Source organism: Malaclemys terrapin, chromosome 7 (assembly GCF_027887155.1).
Source record: "Malaclemys terrapin pileata isolate rMalTer1 chromosome 7, rMalTer1.hap1, whole genome shotgun sequence".
NCBI classification, from domain to species: Eukaryota; Metazoa; Chordata; order Testudines; family Emydidae; genus Malaclemys; species Malaclemys terrapin.
The window spans coordinates 105,627,779-105,649,761 of record NC_071511.1 but is presented as its reverse complement, the minus strand read 5'-3'; the positions used below and the strand labels follow the sequence as shown (position 1 = coordinate 105,649,761).

At 40.3% G+C, this 21,983-nt stretch overlaps 1 protein-coding gene across 2 annotated transcripts in view; it reads left to right on the top strand.

Moving 5' to 3' along the window:
• The first annotated feature begins 204 nt into the window (after positions 1 to 204).
• DOCK1 (dedicator of cytokinesis 1) overlaps positions 205 to 21,983 on the top strand; it is a 566,139-nt gene continuing 544,360 nt past the window's right edge. For both annotated transcript variants that reach the window (XM_054033802.1, XM_054033801.1), the window contains exon 1: positions 205 to 328. In XM_054033802.1, the coding sequence (XP_053889777.1) occupies positions 283 to 328 (46 nt within the window). In that variant the 5' untranslated portion in view covers positions 205 to 282. The remainder of the gene's footprint in view (positions 329 to 21,983) is intronic.

The following is a 21,983-nucleotide window of genomic DNA, read 5'->3' as shown; positions in this document are numbered from 1 at the left end:
GTGTGGTGGCCTGGGCGATCATTCTGCCAGTCCCTTGGGGAGCCGCACACTCGCTCTCAGCCGGGCCGGGCAATGCCGGCGGACGCCCGGCAGGCAGTGGCTGCTCCAGCCAGGCTTGCAGGGGGGCTGGGACTCCCAGTGCTGACTCCGCCCGCACCACATGACTTCTCCATCCGCAGGAGCAAACTTTTCCCGTCCCGCGGCTGGAAAATGGCGGCTTAGGAGCGGAGTCCCCGCATCCCATCCCGGTTCGGTGGCTGCCGTCGCGGCTCCCCCAGCGCCATGACTCGCTGGGTGCCCACCAAGAGGGAGGAGAAATACGGCGTGGGTGAGGCCCTCTCCTCCGCTCCCCCGGGATCCCGCTTGTTGCGCTTTATTTGCTTGACTCAAACTTTGCCCAAGTTTGTTCTTTTCCCGGGAAAGCCCAGAGTCGGCGCCCGCTCCCCCCACCCCCGCACAACTCCCCTGCGGGAGCGTTTCCTGCTCCCCGGGGGCTGCAGCCTTTTCTCCCTTTATTTCCTCGCCTGCTGCTTATTGTCTGCATTTGCGCCGCGGCGAGCTCCGGGCGAGCGAGCTCTGCCCAGGGGATTGCCCTGCGCCGGAGCTCGTGGCTGCTTGGCACTAAACTGGGAGGAGGAGGTGGCGGGCGGACGCGCCTGTTCCCTCCGCAAAGGCCTTGCGTAGCGGGGGTGGGAATGGGGAGCAGCCGTCGCTGCTGCCTCTCTGAAACTCACATTGGAAATCGCATTTCCTCCTCGGGATTGGCTCGCACTTCCGTGGCACTGCGCTGCTAAGTAACGTGCCGGGGGGCCCTTTCCCCCTAGCCGCCTGGGTAGGGGGCAACTCGGGACAGCGCTGTGTGGCGTTGCTGGCTGGGCATTATTACCCCCCTCCTTAAAAAGATATCTAAAGTTCCGTCCCTCCCCAGGACAAGCCTGGTTTTGATTTTGTCGTCTTTGACCTAGGATGAGCCTCTCTGTAGCCAATTCTCGTTCACTGAGTCAAATTTTCTTTTATGTAGGCAGCCTAATTGCCGTGGGTTTTGACTCCTGCACTGTGAGCGCAGGTGTTGTCATCTGTGAATTACGGGTTTGCTGCTTTGAATTTCTGAAATGCTTGGTTTGGAAACATGGGAGAGGGTATAGTTCAGTGATCACGGCAAACAAGGCTGTTAGGGGTTATTGCCCTGTCACTTTTTTTTTTTGCTCCATTTTAGATGAGTATAATGGGACACACTTGTTACACACTTTATTTCAGATTTATTGAAATAGCTCTCTGCTGGTAATGGTTGAATAAAATGTAAAATTCCAGAACGGATCCCAGACATTTTAGAGGGTGTTTACTTGACTCAGTTCCTCTCCCTTGGGAGGCCATTCATGACTGTTCGGTGCATGAATTGTAGTGCTTGCCCTGCACAAATGAACGTTTTGACAGCACTGAGCGCTCTCTAACTTTACTGTTCCACATTAAGAGAAGCAAGGTTTGGGGATAGAGGGAGAAAAGGACACTCTATTCTGCAGAAAACACTATTTTAGATATTTTCTCAATTTCTATCTTCACATCTTCTGTCCCTCTGAAATGAGAGAGAGGAACTACAACTGGCTTTTAATTCAAAAGTCTCCATAGTAAAGTCAGTATTTTGGCAGAATGCTTAGATAACCAGAAACTTCCTGACTTTCAGGGTGGACCATTTCATCAAAAGCATTTGCTATGAGTAGAAGGGGAACAGACTATATCTTACTTAGTTTCTCTTGAGGAAGGAAATATAAAATCTGGTATTCCATTTGGAAATGTTAATGTGAGAGAGGGTTTTTTTTTAATTTGTGACTTCTCTTAGAAACATTGCTTGCAAATGTGAAAATGAATTTTATTTCATCTGGTTCAGTGCCTAAACCCTTTTTTTTTTTTTTGGTATTTATTTACTTTTTATTGAAGAACCACTGTACGTAATGGAGAAGGAAGTTCTGGGACTGGGAGGAGCATAGTGAACTTTAGGAGTTTGTTGTGGGTAGTGCATAGCTTTTAAAATTTCACGTCTTTGTGTTAGACCCTGGTTTAGTAGTAGACCCTTACACATAAAACATCGCTCCATTTACTATCTAGGTAGTAAGACACACAACTTCAATTATAAGGAAAATAAAAAAGGAAATTAAAAAATTAAGGCTACTAGTGGATCATTAACTCATCTCAAATGTATCTAAATATTTCAGATCACATTGTATATAGATTCACATCTGTATCTTCTGTAACTGTTTTAGGCATGATGGGATGAATGAAGGGGATGCTATAAACCTACTCATGTATATTCAAGTGTGGATTTTATATAAGGTCTTTAACAAGTACAGCAATGTGTAATCCTGTTTGTCTCTTCTCCAGTATCACCAAGGTGCAGTTGGGGAATTTACTTGTAAAGCACAGACAGTTAGTTAATTCAGTTGTTGATGATATATAGTGAAATCCAGTTAACTGAAAGTTTAAAAGACAGATGCTTGTCTGTTTAAGTGGAAAAGTCATAATGGTTGAGTATATGTAAAATCTAGTAAATATGGAGGTGTTTAATCATCTAGTGGGCTACTTGGGAAGTGGATTAAAGTTTGAACTGCAAGCTCCATCTCTTGGTTTTTGGAATACTGGGATCTATGGCCACTGCCAAGAGGCTAACTGGATGAAGAATCTGGAGAGCTTGCTTTTCAGGAGCCAAAGTAATGTCTTTTGGTTACTTTGGGGATGCGGTGTAGTAGAGGGTAAAGATTAGAGGTGTAAGTTAAGTTCTTTAAGTAAATCTGGGTATCCATTGTGGGAAACTATCACATTTTAGAGATCTGGTCTTCACTGAATTAAAATTGAAATACTGCTTTTGATATTTATAAAAGACAGAAGTATTTTGGAACTAGCTGATGTACTAGTGTTGAATCAGTGTTTTATCTCTTTAAAAATAGATTCAGAGTCTGTAGGAGAATGGTGCAGTATCTATATATTTCTTAATTCTAAATATAAGTTTCTAAATTCTAAATATAAGATCTTAGAAAAACCTCATGCTTTTATTTGGTATAACAGCTTCCTGGGGCTGCCCCCCCCCCCCCCCCCGATTAGCTGTGAGTGGTGATCACTAGCTACATTATGGACATTTTTTAATGAATTTCAAGGGTGTGGGAGTTGAAAATAGATGTATTGTTGCTATGAAGGAAAATTAGATTTGATGCTAAGTGAACATAGACATTTTCATTTGCCTGCACTGTACTGTTAAAATCTGGCTATCAAAACAGATTTAGGATGAATATCCTTTTTTCAGCATCACTGAATTTCCTTCTAAGGATGATTAATGTATTCAATTTGGTTACATGTGTTTTTCATGTCTTTGTATATTAAACTAGGAGGCTTCTGGTCTTGCCAGATTTATTGTTTTTGGGAAACCTAAAACTTCTGACAGGTTTCAGAGTAGCAGCCGTGTTAGTCTGTATCCGCAAAAAGAACAGGAGTACTTGTGGCACCTTAGAGACTAACAAATTTATTAGAGCATAAGCTTTTGTGGGCTACTGCCCACTTCTATGAAATGTTTTAAAAAGTGTTTGTGTCTATCAATACTGTATCAGTAAGAAATAATCTTGATTCATGGGAGTATCTATTTAAATTAACATTTTCATAAAGAGAGGAAATAGCTTCCTATTTAAATATGCATCTGTTTATGGAAAAATCAATATGATGTAAATGAACATCTTATTTTTTTATCAAAATTATGTGCAAGGAAAAGCTAGTTAAAAGGTTGGTAATAAAGTGTTCCCACTGAGATTTCTTTGATGAAAGTGGCTCGACTGACTGACTTTAAGTACATTAAAAATCTAAGATGTGAAAAGAGTCTTGAAACATCTTTCTTCTCACAGCTTCCCTTTGCTTCTTCACCTCTCTCTCCCCTTTTCCTTTCTAATCTTAGTTGAATGTTCTTTATTTCTACCCATATGGTGTAGCCTCTGACATCAGGGAGATCTTGATGGAATTATTGCGGAAAATGATGGATGAAGTGTTGTTGTTCTGAGTTTTCTAATTCAGTTGCCGCTTTCCATCAAAGAAGCAAAAATTCCTTTAAACAGCCTAACTGCTTGCCATGCTCTGTCTTGGAAAATGGTGTTAATAACATTGACTGGAACAATATGATCTGACGATTTGAGGGTAAAACAGGAACATCTATCACTTCATCCGTGGGATTGTTAATCCAACTGCAGTTGGCTCTTAGTGATGTATATTAAATTAATGTTTAACCCTCTCACCTTTATCATATGTGTGCTACCTCTAAACAGGAGTAGCCATCAATAGTGGTAGGATTAATAACGCCCCTTACATTTTTTTGTTGTTTTTTATTACTTCTGTGGTAGTCATGGGAGCTCTGGAAAGTATTTTCTTTCCTTTGAGCTGTATGCTTCTGTACGCGACTAGTGTTTTTAATATATCAAGTTCCAGAAACTTACTGGCTATGTTGATATGTATCTCAATAATTTATTCTCTGTATCTGTACTGATGGGTAATGGTGTCAGTATGATACTGTAGTAGGAAATAATGTCCCAGAAATGGTGTTTCCTCTCTACTAACTTAATCTTTTGGTGTGGGATTTAAAAACCATCCTGAATATCCCATGCACATACAGACGAAAATTGCTCCCTCTAAATAAAAGGCGTTATAATGCAGTTTATAAATATTATCACAGAATGCAGTTGTAAGTGTGACTCAGCTTCATTTCCTGCAGGAATACTTCACTTCATGGGGGGGGGGGGGAGAGGGGGTGTCAGGCCAGGAATGGGTGTGGGGGAACGTGTTGTCTCTTAGCAGACTGAATATCATTATTGGATTAATACAGCATAATTTAAACCACTATTATGATCAGTAATCCTACAGTTTAATGAGGTTATCTTCCCTCACTCTCACCCCACATGTAATATCTTAATTTTATATTTTGGCTCTCATCTCAAACCATTTCACAAAGATGTATACATATAACACTACTGAAAGAGAGCAAACTCTGCGGGGCCAGGGAGAGGCAGATAGGCAGGCCAGCCAGGTGGATATACAGCATTCTGCACACAATAGAGGTAGTGGTTTACAGGGGTCCAGAGATTTCACTTGGGACAACACAATAGCAGATAAGATAGACATGATCATGAAACACACCTACGCAGTCCACCACACACTTACTTGCCTTCAGTCTGGATGTAGGCACTGTAATTTTTGTGCTCTTTTGTCCTGGAGCTCACCCTCATGCATGCCAAGAAAAGGAGCTAAGTGTGGTGAGCTGTCTTAGAAGACTCAGGGTACATCTACAAAATATAGTAAATCTGTGTGTCTCATGCCTGCAGATTTAGTGTTTCCAAGCCCGCATTTCAGCATCCACTCTGTGTTAAAACCTGAGCCTCACAACCGTACTGGTGTGTCCATGCTGCACTACGCAGATCTGAGTCAGAACTTCATCTTCTTTGGGCATATACTATCGTATCCCAGGCTTCTTAGTGCCTTCATCTAATTCATTGGGTTGTGGGAGAACTTGTCTGACTGTCCTGCTGGAGTTGACCAGAAGTGTTTTGGGTGGTTTTAACCAACCATCACATCCAGCTGAGATTTTTTGTGACCACATGCTCCCAGCAGCTGGAGCCACTAACATGGATCCCAACCTGGTGGAACCGGTGTTTCTAGAGCAGGGCTCCAGACTGATGGGATCACATCACTATGTGGACCTGGGATGGCAAGAACTTTTGCATGAAGAAGCAGATGTTCTTGGAGGTTTGTGATCAGCTTGTCCCTACCCTCCAGTGCCATAATACCTATATGAGGGATACCATGCCAGTCCAGAAGTGGATCACTATAGCCATATGGAAGCTGACTACCACCATCTGCTGCAGGTACGGGGATAACCAGTTTGGAATTGGCAAATCAGTTGTGGGGCTTGTTGTGGCAGAGGTTTGCGATCAGGATTCTATGTACCCAAAGGTAGTGGGCATTATAATGTTCTTGAAATAATTGCTGGCTTTGAGAGAACAGGCGTTGCAAACTGGGCCAGGGCCATTGATGGGACTCCTGCACCTATAGTGTGCTCACTGCAAGGAGCACACGAGTACATAAACTGCAAAGGACTCCAACATGCAGGGCCTGGTTGATCACAGGGGCAGATTCATGGACAGTAATGTGGGATACACTGGTAAGGAACATGATGCCAGGGTGTTCCAGAGATCAGGACTTTAGTATTATGGGTAAGCAGGAATATTATTCCCACCAAATGGCATTGTTATAAATGGACTCACTGTCCCCACTGTTATAGGGAACCCTTCTTGTTCCCTGCTGCCATCCATGACTTATGAAACTGTACCCTGATATCAGAGGACCTAGCGAAAGAAGGTTCATCTACTCACTCAGTGGCTGTAGGATGATGGTAGAATGTGCATTTGGCAGATTGAAATCCTGTTGATGCTTCCTTCAGAGCCATTTGGAAACCATGCTGTCAATGCAGTCTGCATTACTGTGTCCCGCTGTGTTCTGCACAATGTCTGTAAGGAGAAGAATGAACCTTTTTGCCAGGCGTGGACTCAAGATATTGCTGGATTTCTGAATCAGTAAATGCAGCCAAACAATGCACTTGTCATGAATGGTTCTGGATCCAGACACTTAACAGAAATCAGGGATGCTTTATGCGCCTGCATAATGGGTTTGTGCAGTCCCATGCCTGAGGGGGAATGAAATGGTATTTGAAGTTACGCTGTGTATGGTTGTGAGGCAGCTTTGGGTTTTTTTAAAACATATTGGTATTATGTATTATGAATTTTGTAAACACTTCCATGAAATGCAAAGAGATGCTATGCATTTTGAAAATATTGGCCATGTACTTAAATTTACAGTTTATGGATTACTGTGATAACAGTTTTAAAACTTTTATTATGAAATTTCTTGAGAATAGGCTGATAATATTTGTTAGTTTGTGCCACTTTTAACATTATATATAATAAAACTTGCTTATTGTAGTCTTGTATGCAAATTCAACACTTTATTTTACACATGTATTTACATAGCAATGTGAAAACCAGCAAAGCAGGCCAGTTGACATCAAAACATATAACACAATAACCAAACTCAATGCCAATCAGTAAAAGATGCATATAAATAGATGACATGGCAAACTATTTCTAGGTGTCCTTTGTCCCTCTATTTTCCTTAGCCTTTTTGGTGCATTTTACATGTGCCATCTCTGGTCATCAGATTGCTGCGCACTACTGTTTGCTCAGTGCTTGCTACCAGTTACAGTACCTGGTCGAATTCCTCATAAAGAAGGCAGTAAGATGGGGAGTTCTCAGAGGTGCCATTATAGTCTTTGAATTTGCAGTAGTCTGTCTTCAGCCTCTTTATTTGCTCTCTGCTATCTGCTTGATCCCCATTCCTTTCAGCCGCTCGGATATAGCTTTGTAGATATGATTATTTCTTTTGTTCTTGCTAAAGTCAAACATCTTGGACACCTCGCACCAGCGGCTAATTTGAATCTGGTTGCATTCCTCCGGCCATCTAGTCATGTGCTTGATGCTGGATAACTTTAGTGCTGGCCAGTGTTTCCAGTTGAGCAGACCATGTAGAAATGAAGGGTTAAATGTCAAGCAGCTGTATTTGAATGAAGAGGTACCTTCTGGTTCCTGGAAAGTAAGTGGAAAGTATCTAGATGGAAGGTCTGGGAGAAACAGCCCCAGGGGATTATGGGATAGCATTGGTGGACTCTCCACTGGATTTGGGTGTGACTCAGACTGGAGTTGCATCCACAGTGCAAAATGCCATCACAGTGGGACTTGGATTCTGATGCATCCCCCTAGCATGGTTCACGGGCCTGAGTCCAGAGGGGTTCCTGGCCTGAGTAAGGCCAATTTCTGTGTGTATGAATGGGGGCTAGGAGGTTGGTCTTAAATCTGAGTCAAAGCTCAGAGGTAGTGTGCTGTGTGGACATATCATTATGGTCCCAACTTATACTTCATAGAAAAGCTAGTGAAGAGACTCTCCAAATACACCGGACCTCTGCTAATATTCTGGACCCTTTCCGGCTGGACTTTAAACTGGGATAAGGTCCAGAGACAGTGCCAGTCATGCTGGTGATTTATTTTGCCTTAGTCATGGGTAAATGTAATGTTTAGAATTTGTACAATGGTTGTGTGTGTTCAAAGCACTGTACAGATATTCAGGGCTGGTGTTAGGGGCTGATGAGCAGGGCAGCTATCCTAGATGCCTTCATTCGGGAGTGCCCTTTTGGGGGTTTGTCGGGGGAACTGAAAACATTTTCTGCTGTGGGCCGCAAAACACCTGGGATGGCCCTGCAGATATTTAAACCTGACAATACTGAGATAGGTGGATCGTTATCTCCATTTTACAAATGGGGGAAAACAGATGGAAAGACCAAGTATCTTGATCAAGGCACAGGGCCTCTTACCTCCCAATCCTGTGCCTATAGACACTCTTCCCCCCCCCCCCCCGGGTTATGCAAACCCGACTTACGCAAATCTGCACTTACGGAAAAAGTTCCGTAAGCTAGAAATAGGTTTTTGTTTTGTTTGTTTGGTGTAATGGTCGGGTATATGTTTCCAACTTACTTATGCATAAGTCGGGGAATGTCTGTACCTTCAAACTGCACTACCTTTCATGTCTCTGGTTGTTCTTTGGCATGCTGCTCTGAATGGCTTACAGTTTAAAGGCATGGATAGTTCTGCTGCTGTTGTCTGCTGTGGTTCCATAAAATCTCACCCTTATTGCTCTGCTCTTGGCTTTGGATAAATTAGCCATTTTCATAAATTCAAGGAGCAAGAAGATGGTGAAGGAAGGTTCTCTGACTGTGGCAAGCCATATTCCAAATACTAGTGTGAGCATATAGCTAGGTAGCGTGACCAGATGTCCTGATTTTTGGGTCTTTTTCTTATATAGGCTTCTATTACCCCTCCACCCCTTGTCCCGATTTTTCACATTTGCTGTCTGGACACCCTATAGCTAGGTAGAGTTTAACCAGGTGGTATCCATTAGCTCTGAAATTGTTGGACTAATAAATTATGCCAAATCATTTTCTTGGCATGGTATTTTTGATCTAAGTCTGTGTACAAGCACTAGCCTTCTCTGCTATACCGTGTTTATGTGACATTGGTAAAAGAACTATCTTTGGCCCTAAAAATACAGGGCATTGCTTCTACTTGAGGTAAGGGATACTAGCTGTTTGCTCTGAGCAGCATATTGGCTTATGTCTTGCACACATGCATGACTAGGTCTCATTTTAGCCAATAAAAGGCACAAGTGTAACTTCCTGCAAACCTCTTGATTTGAACATCTCTTCAAGTGGCCAGTCACTGGTGACATCTTGTTAAACTCGCTGAGGAGCCTGGTCGTAGGTTTTACAAGGTTCAGCAGGAAATAAGACAATATGGGCCTCAGGCAGATTTCAGGATGGTAAATTATAGCAGCTGACTGGGTCAGAGATGTTTCGTGAGGAGTATGTGGGAACATTTTAGTAACAGAGGGAGGGAGCTAACTATGAGGCAGTTGATCGTATGAGTGATCAAAAGGTTTTAATTGCCTACTTTGGTCACAATACATAAGCTTTTGGCAACTGGGAGAATGGTTGGGTGTTTGCATTAGTCCTACAAAATAGGTATAAGGAGAAGGCCTGGGAGTGGGTGCTGACAAAAGCTTGGGAACCTCTGCAGTCCGGCTCACTTTACTGAGTCAAACCTTCCCATTAGAGACTGAAGGAGAAAGATTGTTAGTATAAGGTTTGGGGCTTTGACTGACACTATGATAGTATATGGAGGGCTTTGACTGGCAGCATATGGGGACTCTCCTCATAGTTTTGAGTTGTAGAGCTGTTGATTTTGCATTCATGGTTTCTGAGAATTACGCCAAGAAGGAAAGGTTCATAATGTATTACAGTGAATCCCTCCTCCCAAAAATGAAGGTTAGTTCTCTGACAGGTCATATAGGATAGTTAAACTTCTGCTGGTGGGGAACCTGGCCAAAAGCCATGAAAGATATTAAAATACACATGAAGTGTTCAGTGTTAAAGATGCAATATGGATAGAAGCCTAGGTATCTTAAGGCTGATATTTTCCTTCTCATTCTCCTGTTTCTGTGTGTGCTAGTAATGTCTGAGGTGAGTCAAGGACATTGTACCAGGCTTAATTTGGAGTTTCCTGGTTTAAATAGCTTATTGAAATTGCAACTGCTCACTGTGCTTTCTGTTAGATTATCTTGAGTGGCCTGCTTTTTATTGTTTGTGCTGTGCTAAAGCAACATTGCATTACTGCTGTTCTCTTGGGACTCTCATGAAAATGAGATGTGTATCTTAAGAGGTGCTTCCAGAAAATTTTTTAAAATAATTATTGTAAATGTGGCTTGTGATATTAGTTTAAACCTGTTTATCTGTTTAAATAATAATAATGAAAATATTTGTTTTTTTAAGTCCTTTCATATATGTAATTATTTTGTGAGACTGCAGTAGGAAAAAGTACTGATAGTTTAATTCCTCATAGCTTTATGCAAAATTATGCAATACATTTCAACAAGTAAATAAGGCCTCTTCCAAGCCTCTTGAAGCCAATGAGGATCTTTCCGTTGATGAAGGTGTGTTATGGATCAGGTGATCATGATTAAATTTCAGAATTTCCTTTGGTTGGGACAAGTCATGAAAGGAGCTGAGCTCTCGTGAATCACATTGAAGGGGAGTGCTCAGCCCCTCTCAGGAGTTCGTCTATGGTTATAGTATAAATCACCTTTAAATTAAAAAAGAGAAACAAAAAAGGCAAATGTACTTACAAACTTAGTTTCATAAAAGATGTGACTGGCATTTTAAAGGAAGCAATCTGATTTCTTCTGATATTTTGATTGGTGTCTGGTGTCCCTGAGTGCTGAGAGAGGGGGATTTCCATTGTAATACAGTGATATATTTTTCATAAATATTAATAGCAATAGCTTCTGATTCTCCAGTGCCAAGGTGTCAGTTATGTATGTCCTCCACATTATTATAGTATACAGACTTATTCGAGTGTCTCTTAGATGGAGTTAGACCTGATATGTTTGAGAGAGTTTTGAGGAATGTTTTAAAATATCTATTAAATTAGCCTCTGCATAAAAAGCTTTCTTGGTGGTTGAACTACATTGTGTCTATCTTTCCTGGGGCTTCTATGGAGGATTCTGTTTGGTCTTGGGGTGACAGTGTCAACTGGTTTCTCTGAATATAGGAAATAGTTCTATGCAGGTAATTTACAATGCTAACCATTCCCCTGTCAAATCTGACCCCATTCCAGAGTGTGGCTTGTTTTCTTGGTGTAATTATTTGACATGTAAAGCGCTTCATATCACGGTAGATAAAAGTCATGACTTAAGAATTTTTTTTTCCTATTTAAATCGCATTTTTATTTCCATATTGCTAGTCTTTACTTTATCCCCATTTAATAGTCTTAAATAGCTGAAGTGGATGTTTTAGTTTTGTTTTTTAAGTTTCGCAATTGTTAGTAGAATTTCAGATTTTACAGTTCATTTTTTTTAATCAAGAATTTTCACACTTAGAATGCTTATTTGTGCTGGAAAAAAAGCAAGTCCAGGCTCTCATTAATATCCTTTCTGTGAGAACAAAACACACAAAATTGAAAAGCAAATAGTGCGTGCCATATTTGTGACCAACACCATTTTCAACATTTGAACTTCTACAAGTCGAGAAAGATTAAGTACACCTCTATCTCGATACAACACTGTCCTCGGGAGCCAAAAAATCTTACCGCGTTATAGGTGAAACTGCGTTATAGGTGAAACCATGTTATATCAAACTTACTTTGATCCGCCAGAGTGTGCAGCCCCGTCCCCCCGGAGCACTGCTTTACCGCGTTATATCAGAATTTGTGTTGTATCGGGTTGTGTTATATTGGGGTAGAGGTGTAGTTGAGCCAAGCTATACTCCTCTGCTGGTGTTTGCAGTCACTGGGACTTATGCTCATTGCCTGTGTTTTCACTAGAAAAAACGGTGAGTTTTCAACCTGAGTTAGCTAACTCAAGGTAAAAATCTAGGGATGACAAGGCAGTTTCTAATTTTCATGTGAGTTAGCAAGTTGATCTACTCTTCAATATTGGAAAACTTTTAAACTTCCTTGTCTTCCTTAGGATTTTACCTTGAGTTAAGAACATACCTTTTTTCTTAATGAAGACAAGGAAGGCCTAAGATTTTTTTTAATAAAAAATATAATGTGAGCCTGTGATGCAGTCGTGGTTGCTCAACTTCAAGAACATGCTTATGTGCTTAAAGTTATATATCTGCTTGAGTGTTTGCAGGATTATGGTGAATTTTCAATATTTAATTTTTTGCCTATAGCAGTTATGTAAAAACTGGTATAATATCTAATACCAGTAGTTGCACTTAAAAACAGTATTTATAATTTAATTCATTATAAACTTTAATTTAAAGTTGCAGTAGCAGAAATTTTCAAATTAATTTTACAAAGCCTGAGTCTGATTTAAATCAGTGATTTAAAAAAAGGTTTAATTCAATTTTTAAAATTGTTTTGGTTTAAAAACACTCTGTCCTGGTTCATGCTGAAGAGACCTTTTCCATTATGGGTACTAGGTACGTAAATATTGGTTTAAAAAGTTAAACAGTTAAATGATTAAAAATATTGTTTAACTGGTTAACTGTTAACTGAGGTCCCTCTGGCCGGCCTGGTGCGGGGCAGCAGGGGGCTAGGGTCCCGCCAGCTGGCCTGGTGCGAGGCAGTGGGGGTCTGGGGTCTGCCGGGGCTGGGGTCCTGCTCGGGTGGCCGGGGCTGCTCCAGCCAGCTGGCCTGGTGCGGGGCTGCTGAGGTAATGGTTAAGGTCGGTTAATGGTAAGCCTAATACTTACTAGTTAATTGGTTAACCTTTTGCATCCCTAATGGATACCATCAGCTCCAGTAGTCCTTTGCTTTTGTTCCATGCCTCAGAAGTAGAGGGGGAAAAATTCTCCTGACCATATTATTAAAAGGTTGATTGTCAGCTAGCACACTTGTGTTATAGCCACATGACGCTCAGTAATCTGCACCTATGCAAGACAGTCTTCTTTTTCCTTTTTCAGGGCTTTGTCCAGGAATCCTCATTTCAAGAAAGACGTTTTTGCCTTTTCTTCTCCAGCTTAGCAGCAGTACTGCTAGTGAGAGGGTCATTCTATAGGATTTCAAGGGAACTTAGGAATTCTCTGTTTTAGCACTGTTGGGACCAAATGCTCCAATGAAAGGGTCCTGCACGGTCACTGAGCTCCAAGCACCTAGACTCCCTCCCCCACTGAGTAACAGCAGTGGTCACAGATGTCTGAGGAGCTTTTCGGACAGTTTAAAGGAGGGCCTGGATTTGTGGGTATTCCCAACTTCCAATTTAGCTCCTTTCAAATGAAACTGAGCTTAGCTATAAGATAATGCAACAGGCCAGTTAAAAGGAAAGGAAATGCTCAGGACGGTACTTTTCTCTCAGCCCTCTCTAGACTTCTTCTGTAGCTGGATCCATGTGTCCTACATGTTGGGGAGGGAGGAAGTTTTGGATGCTCAGACATCTTCTGGTTCTCAGTCCCTTCTGCTCCTGATTGCTCTTCTATGGGACCAGCCAGGCATTCTGTCTTTAGTGGCAGCACTGCCTTTCACCTGGCTTGAAACTCCCAGTGACTTTACATGTAAGCAGCCTTTTGACTCTGAAGACCTGCTCCTCCCACCTGTTTTGGCCCAGCTTCAGGGCCTAAGTCCTCAGAGGAGATCCAGACTGCACTCATTCCTCTTCTCTCCCCTTGTCTCCTGCCATAGGGTCATAGTGGCCCCTGGTCTGGTGGTTGCAAGTTGTCCTGGGTCCCTCAAGTTTCCTGAATAGCACTCAGTCTCCTCAAAATCTTCTTGATTCCCACCCAGAACTTATCACAAGAAATGAAGACCTATTAGGAGCAGAGAGGTCCAACAGCCTTCCTCATTTGAAGAGTTGATCAGCATCTACAACTCTTTTTCCAAGTCATCAGCAGAGGCCTAAAAGATAAGGTTGATGAGTTGGCAGATCTTACTTACTATTGCCAGAACTCTTCTTCGTGGCCGTCCTTAACTCAGGACCTTCTCAAGATTAAACAAAGGAAGAAAGGCAACCAGTCCTCATTATGCTAGAATTTCTGGAGACAATGATGGATTTGACCCCAGAAGAAGGGGTCCATTAGCACAGTCATTCAAAAGCTATACCAGGTGAAAATAAACCCCACAGTTCTTTTCCATCCCCAAGACTGACTCTTCTTTCTTCATCTTGGCCAGGATTGCTTCCAGTACAGGTAGATCCTAAACTGAATAGATAGTGCAGAGGCCTTAAGGATTTTGTAGACCGAAAGATCAAGAGTCTGCTAAAGAGGGGCTTCAGATTTCCTGCCATTACCTTTCTAAATTGCAGAAAGACCATCTGTACTAGGCTGATGGTGCATTAGGTTCCCACATGGGAGAAGATAAAATTTAGGTAGGTAAAATTAATTTAGTTATTTTTATTTATTCTGTCTGTACAGTTTACAGTTTTGCAGCAATACTTTGTGTAATGATAGATAGGTGGAGCCTTTTGCCAGACTTAATGCAGAATTTCATTCCCATTGAATTGGTAGTCCTCTGATAAGACTTGCAAATTATTTTAGAATTACTTAAAGTTCATGATAGAGTTGTTTAGTTACGAGGACAGTTTGATTTTCCTATAATAGGATGTCTGTTCACTTGTGTAATTAGATTTAAAAAATGTTCCAGTAATAATTATATCAATGCAGAACTTAAAAAGTTTGAAGAGTATAATTAATTCTTAAACACACCTTTTTTCTATCCAGTGAAAAGAAATCCTATATTGCATTACTGAGCATTGTGTAGACAATAGCCGATATCAGCATTTTCAGCTGTAGAATTTATCAACTTTTCTTCTCTAAAGACAGTAAAAGAAATATATATAAATGTACTGTCCTGAAGATATTAATTGTATTATTGATTTTATACTTTAACCTATATGTTCTGACGGGAGTCCTGTTTTCAATGTCTGAAAATGGTTGTTTTCTTTAGTACTTTACTTGCTCTGGGGGCCCATTATAGAACTACAATCTTATTGGCAACATGTGACTGGAAGGTAAGGTATCACAAGGGGCAGCTCCAGGCACCAGCACAGCAAGTGCATGCGTGGGGCGGCAAGCCGCAGGGGGCGGGCGTACCGGTTGCCGTGAGGTGGCAGTGAGGCGGCCTTCGGCGGCATGTCTACGGGAGGTCTGCCAGTCCCATGGCTTCGGCGGCAATTTGGTGGCGGGTACAGAGAAAGCGCAGGACTAGCAGATCACCCGCAGAAACGCCGACAAATCCACGTGAGCAGTGGACCTCCAGCAGGCATACCGCCGAATGCTGCCTGACTGCCGTGCTTGGGGCGGCAAAAAACATAGAGCCGCCCCTGGGTATCACAAGCTGAAAATATGAATTATTTGCCAACACTTTTTGTTCCTAAATGTATAAAAACACGATTGATTATGCCCAGCTTACTAAGCAGTCCAGATCTCTCTCTCTCTCTCTCTCTCTCTCTCTCTCAGTAAATTGCCCTCAATATTGTTTACCACCTGCCAACCTTTGTGCTATATGCAAACTTGATCAATGGTATTATATATGATACAATTTTTTTTTTAATTGATAAAATTACTGAGTAGCATTGAGCTGAGAACTGATCCATATGGAATACTCCTAAAATCACCCCGCTCACTGATGATTCCCCATTAACAACTACATTCTGAGATCTATTAATTAGCCAGTTTTAATCCATTTAATGTGTCATATAAATTTGTATAGTGCTAATTTCTTAATCAAAATGTTTTGGCTACTTAGCTCCAGTATTGAGAACTTAGAGACGTCTTGACCATTCACCTTTCTTGTGCCAGCCTTGTGCTAGAGGCTCCTGAGGCTAATAAATCATGATCCGATAATTCTAAGGGGACTGCATCACCTATTTCTCCTTATCCAAGTCATTCTTGTGTAGTTTCATTTTGGTGATGATTTCAGATCTCATTGAGGTTGTCCTGCAATGTATAATTGCACTGTGACTATGCTGTGCTATTTCAGCAAAAGACCCTGTTCCATACCTGAATTTCAAATGCACTGTTAGCCTAAAAGGTTCTTAGAAAGTTTTATGCAGTACTGTACATTTTTATTTAAAGCCTTCATCCTCAAGGATCCCATATAGCTTTACAAACTATCTAGGTGGATCACTTATCTACTACTGATATTCATGTGCCTGTAGGAGTGAAACATGACATCTTTTTAACAGCATTTGACAACTCTACAGAATAGTTTAGGACTTGGAATTTGGCTGGGTTACCTGGTTTAACACAGCTGTCCCTGCAAAAAGTTCCATGTATCTTTAGTAATCAGAATTTCAGGTTTACATCTCATACAAAAGACTAAAATAGTGTTCTCAGCTTGGATTTTGATTTGGTATTGACTCAGAGGGAAGAGTACTGACTTGCCAATACCACTTACTGTAGCCTCTTGGTGTTTCCCTATTCAAATATTGATCTTGCCCAAACTTGATTAATTTAGAACTGCTGATGCAGTAATGATTCAAGGTGGTATGGCTGTATGCTATATATGTATTTAACAGTTTTGTGGTATAATACTGTGCCATTGGAGCATCTGCTCTGGTGTGTGGAAAAGCTGGTAGAAGAAGGAAAAGGGAAGTGAATGTAATTCAAAGTCAAATGGATGTATTCTGTCAGGAAGGACTATTGTTCTGCTTGCTACCTTAAATGCAACAACCATTGCAAGATTTATTCGCTGAAGTAAATGTGGTTATGGATCCCGTTGTCCAGTATCAGCTGTGGATCATCCGATGCACTTTTCCTAATCATAACATTGAGTCTGTGACTGGATCGATTCTGTAAATACCTGTATATATGTGTTTAAATTTATCTAAAGACTCAATGATAGATGACTTATAGCAGTGAATGGAAATGAAAATGAGGAGCTAGTTCTAATCCATATTTAAAAGATTTACTATGTTAAAGATGTCTATCAGTTTTATCTATGTACTTCTACATGTTGTAATGCTGACTCTTTGAATAAGGCTCAATGGCAACTAGTCATAGTCTGTACAGGATTTATGGGCTTCTGTTTGTCATAGTTCTCTTGCTTTGGCAGGAAGATGGACTGAATAATCTAATAGGGCTCTTTTATCTTCATCTTTATTCCATGAATGTTTACAACATAAAAGCTAAGGATTTTTTTTAATTTGAAGATATTTTTTGGCTCTAGTTCTTTGCTGTTTGTATAAAGGTTATTTGTTTAAGTATCTCAACAAAACGTTGCTTTTTACAAGACTAATGAAGTCCTAAAATAACTATAGAGATATTAGAATCATACTGGCTTGGAGGGATGTATAAATTCAAGTATATTCTACCTGAACCAGTGCTTGTTACAAATTTGGTGAATCTGGGTCCTGTAGTAATAATTTTTAAACTAGGGTTGTAAAAACAAAGTCTCACGTATTTTCCTTTGAACTAATATCAATTTTGCCATGTTTATATAGTTACTGCATTAAGTAAACTCTTGTTTTAGCCTAGAAACTTGGATAATATAAAAAAGAAGTAATTGCTGAATTTCAGTTTTAGCAGAAAAATTTAAAATATCTATTGAAGCGCATTGCCACTATGTAGTTTTGTAACAAAACCAAGATAATGCTGTTGAGAGCTATTAGATGTAATGAATCTGTATATATATGAAAAAGCAAACAGATGGATCAACAACCAAAATAATTATCAGCTGTGACACTTGCATTTTTTTCTATACAATATTTCCTGGTTCTGCTGCTTTGTTGTAATCTACTGGTCATATTGTTGCATCATGGACTTCACAAAATGTTTCAGTTGCTTGTATTGTTTAATATGACCAAAGGGCATTGAAACAGCAAAGATGTCTGAGAATCTGTTTTGACTCTCATTTTTTTTCTTTTATTAAGTGGAAAAAGTAGACCAAAGGGATTGTGTGTGTGTGTGTGTTTTTTTTTTTTTTAAATAGGTTGCTATTAGATTAACTAAAAGCCTAAATACGTCTTAAAAACAATGTTTAAAGAATCATGTGAAATAATAGATTGGTATGGATATAAATATGTACCAAAAGAAAACTGCAAGCTTCTAGAGCATTTTATACTATTCATGACTAACACCTATCTATTACTGATTCCAGCACAAGTTAGATGCAAAATGCATAGGTATTGGTGGGATTTTACTCCTTGGCCTACTTTTCTGTGGCTATTTGTACCAGATATCACTACGTCTGCTGCCATATCAGCTTGACATTTTCTGCTTAACCACTTCGTAATTTTATGCTGTGCAAACCAAGGAACTTCTGATTTTTGAAGATATACTTGATCAGAATCCAGGTTAGGCTGCTGGTGCTGAGGTGCTCACTCACTTGTGATAAGCTCCATCTATCTCCTAGTACAGTGACTCTGACCCAGGTGCATCTTTTCGCCTCTCTGTGACAGAGGTCATATGATCATTCCAAGGGGACTGCAGAAGGAGAACTGGCAGTAAGTAGTGACTCTGTTGGGTATTGTAGAGCTGAGGGGTGAAAACATTATCAGTTAAAGAATTGTTTAGTTGCTTCATTCTGATTTTTTTTTTTTTTAAAGTAACGTGGGGAGAAGGCAGTGTATTAGAAGTAAACTGAAATGGAAATTGCTGGTAATATAAGAAATATTCCTCCAGTGGCCTTTGAAACAAAAATATGTCTAAATACTGGGCCAGATGGAAGTAGCTCATGATATTTGAGTTTATAGGACCTTAAACAGACATATGGCGAGCAACTCAAAAGGTTGCACACTTTCAAAAATCTATTGGACAGAAAGAAAGAGAAATATGTCAGCATGTGAATCCAGTAGACAAATCATGCCAAACAAATATAAATCTTCAAGGTAAGTATTTGAAATGTTCAAGGAATACTGTAATCTATACTAACAACTACAAAAATATTCTGTTAAATAAAGATTTGTTAGGTGAACAGTAAGACTGAGTGGTTAGTCATCTGTAAGTTAGGAAATATTATAGTGTAGGTTGTCTGCAACCTTAAACTGTACCTCCTTGTGCAGGGGTTCTCAAACTGGGGGTCAGGACCCCTCAGTGGGTCGCGAGGTTATTACATGGGGTCGCGAGCTGTCAGCCTCCATCCCAAACCCTTTTTGCCTCCAGCATTTATAATGGTGTTATATATATAAACAAGTGTTTTTAATTTAAAAGGGGGGGTCACACTCAGAGGCTTGCTATGTGTAAGGGGTCACCAATACAATAGTTTGAGAAACACTGCCCTTGTGAGTATTCATTACAATACAATTTTTAATTAGGTGGTCACATTTCAGGCCAAAAAAACAGATCAGCAGGGGCAAAGTGGAATTTTGAAACAATGGAAAGTGGAACAAAAGATGTTCCTTCAGTGAAGCCCTGAGAATTGGGCAGTGGTGACCTCCCAAACAAAGGAGGGTAGTCCCTGAAATGGGGACTGTTGTCTTGCTGGGTTGTGACTCTCTCTCTGGCCTCACTGTGCAGTATGGGCTTACTGAAGGACTGGCCCTTAGTTTATTTTTTCAGCTTTAGAATAATATTTGAGCATTTTCTTTCATGTGACTCTTCTCCGTGTGCCAGATAACCCATGCATAATAAAAATCTAAAGGAAACAGTACCTACATACTACAAACTTAAGCATACAACACAAAATAATTTATGCTATGTTATTGTGTGTGTATGCAGGCACACCTCTTTGGAGTTTGCAGCTAAATGGTACACTGGATTTTTCAGCCACTGTATCTAACATTACAGGGGAAAAACGGGATGTTGTATCTGATAAGCAGTGTGTGATCATGTAATTAAAGGTGGCTTTTGTAATTAGGTTTGGAAGGATTAGATTTGTACTGGTAAATGTAGATAAATGTCAATTTCACTATACACATAAAACCAACGAAAAAAAAATTCCATCACTGATAATCAAAATGTACAGCTAGGCAATGTAAGAAAATATTGCTTGAGAAATTATCAGAGTTTGATTTAAAGATATGTACAAAAATTTATCAAGAAACTTTCAGCTAACTGGGGCTTTGCTTGCAAGTAGAGTAGCCTGTGTTAACCTCTGTAAAATGGGTTGTGAGACACGACAAAGCATTAAAAGGGACTAAAACAGAAGACGATAATAAGGATCTGTAGTTCAGAATGTTCAGCTCTTGGAATGTTCTAATGAGAAAACGGAGAAGCTGCTGTTCAGATACCAGTTCAACAACTAAGGTGGCAACAGAGTTTATTTAAAGGCATTTCTAATGTGGTCATCTCCATAGTGTCTGAGTGGGGGAAAAAAAACCCAAATCCTTCTGACGGAACCAAACATTTCTTCTTTTTACTGTATTGTTATAAACTGTTTATTTATCTTTAGGTGAATTTGTCAGTTTGTGCTTCTAACAAGTCATTGGGACCAAGAATGTAGAAGGATTCAAAACAGGATTAGACACTTACATGTATAATGTGAAGATCTACAGTTACATTAGGTAGGATTAAAAACATCTACAGGGATATAAATCCTTTTTCAGGGCATGAAATAATCACTAACTGACAGAGGGTTTTCCCTGTGAGGAGACTACTCCATAGTTGTCCACCAGGGCTTTCTTGCATCATCTTCTGAAACATCCGGTACTGGCCACTGTTGGAAACTGACAGTAGTTTAGACTAGATGAAATGGCAGTTCCTGTATGTTACTCTTAGGAGTAGCAGCATTGCTGCAGTTAATATGCATGCAAGTACTAAAAGAGTGATGACAGATTATGAATACTTGGCTATAGTCATGCATGAAATGTTGATAATGTAATACAGTAGTTATTTGTTTAGGCTATAGACAATTACTTTGCTTTGGAGTGAATTCTGATTATACCTGACATTATTTTCTTCTTTACTGAGTTAGATTAGTACTTTATGAAGAGCTAATAGCACTGCTCTACTGCCAAAATGCTTCTGAAATAAATGTAGTCAAACTTTACTAATTCTGGGTCACTGAGAACGAAAATGATGCTTAAAATTGTTGATTGGCTCTAGTTTTCAAGATATGCTATTGGGTCAGTATATACGACCCTTGACTTGGGAATAGCGGAGGATAAGTGAGTTATAAAGGGAAGGGATCTCAATTTAAACCAGAAATGACGAAAATACATCTTTGACTGGATCTATGACTAAATCTATGACTGGGTTTGGACAGTACTTGCTTTTTAGGCAAAACAATGAATGATGCAATCTGAAGCTGGTATTGCGTCATACATGATATGAATTGCATCATGTTATTCCTAGAAGTCATGGATGATGCAATCATAATGAAGCTTACATCACTCTGCTGAACAAATTGCCCTATATCAGCTCTAGAAATCATACAGTGTCGTGCTCTCTTATTCGTCAGTGTTTGATTTTGCAAAGGGACACATTTCTGTTTAGCCAAAGTGAGCAGAGGTGCCTCGTACTTGTGTGAACAGTACAGATAACTTCTGCTATGTTTGTGGTGAAGTGACTTTTGCATCACAAAAGCGCAGTATAACCACTATGGTTAAGAAAGCCTATCACCTTTATTTTGGCTGCAAAATTGGAGATCAGGACAAGAGGTGGGCCCCACACATATGCTGCAACACTTGTGCAACAAATCTTCACCAGTGGTTGAACAGGAAAAGGAAACCTATGCCTTTTGCAGTGCCAATGATTTGGAGAGAGCCAACAGATCATACCAGCAATTGTTACTTCTGCATGGTGCCTCCATTTGGGAAAGGTGTGTCAAAGAAGAAAAAGTGGACTGTGCATTATCCAAACATTCCATCAGCTATACGCCCAGTACCCCACGGAAAAGGACTGCCGGTTCCTGATGCACCAGAATCATTCTCACTTGAGTCAGATGAGGAAGAGGAAGAGGATGAAACTTCTGGTCCTGAACCATCAA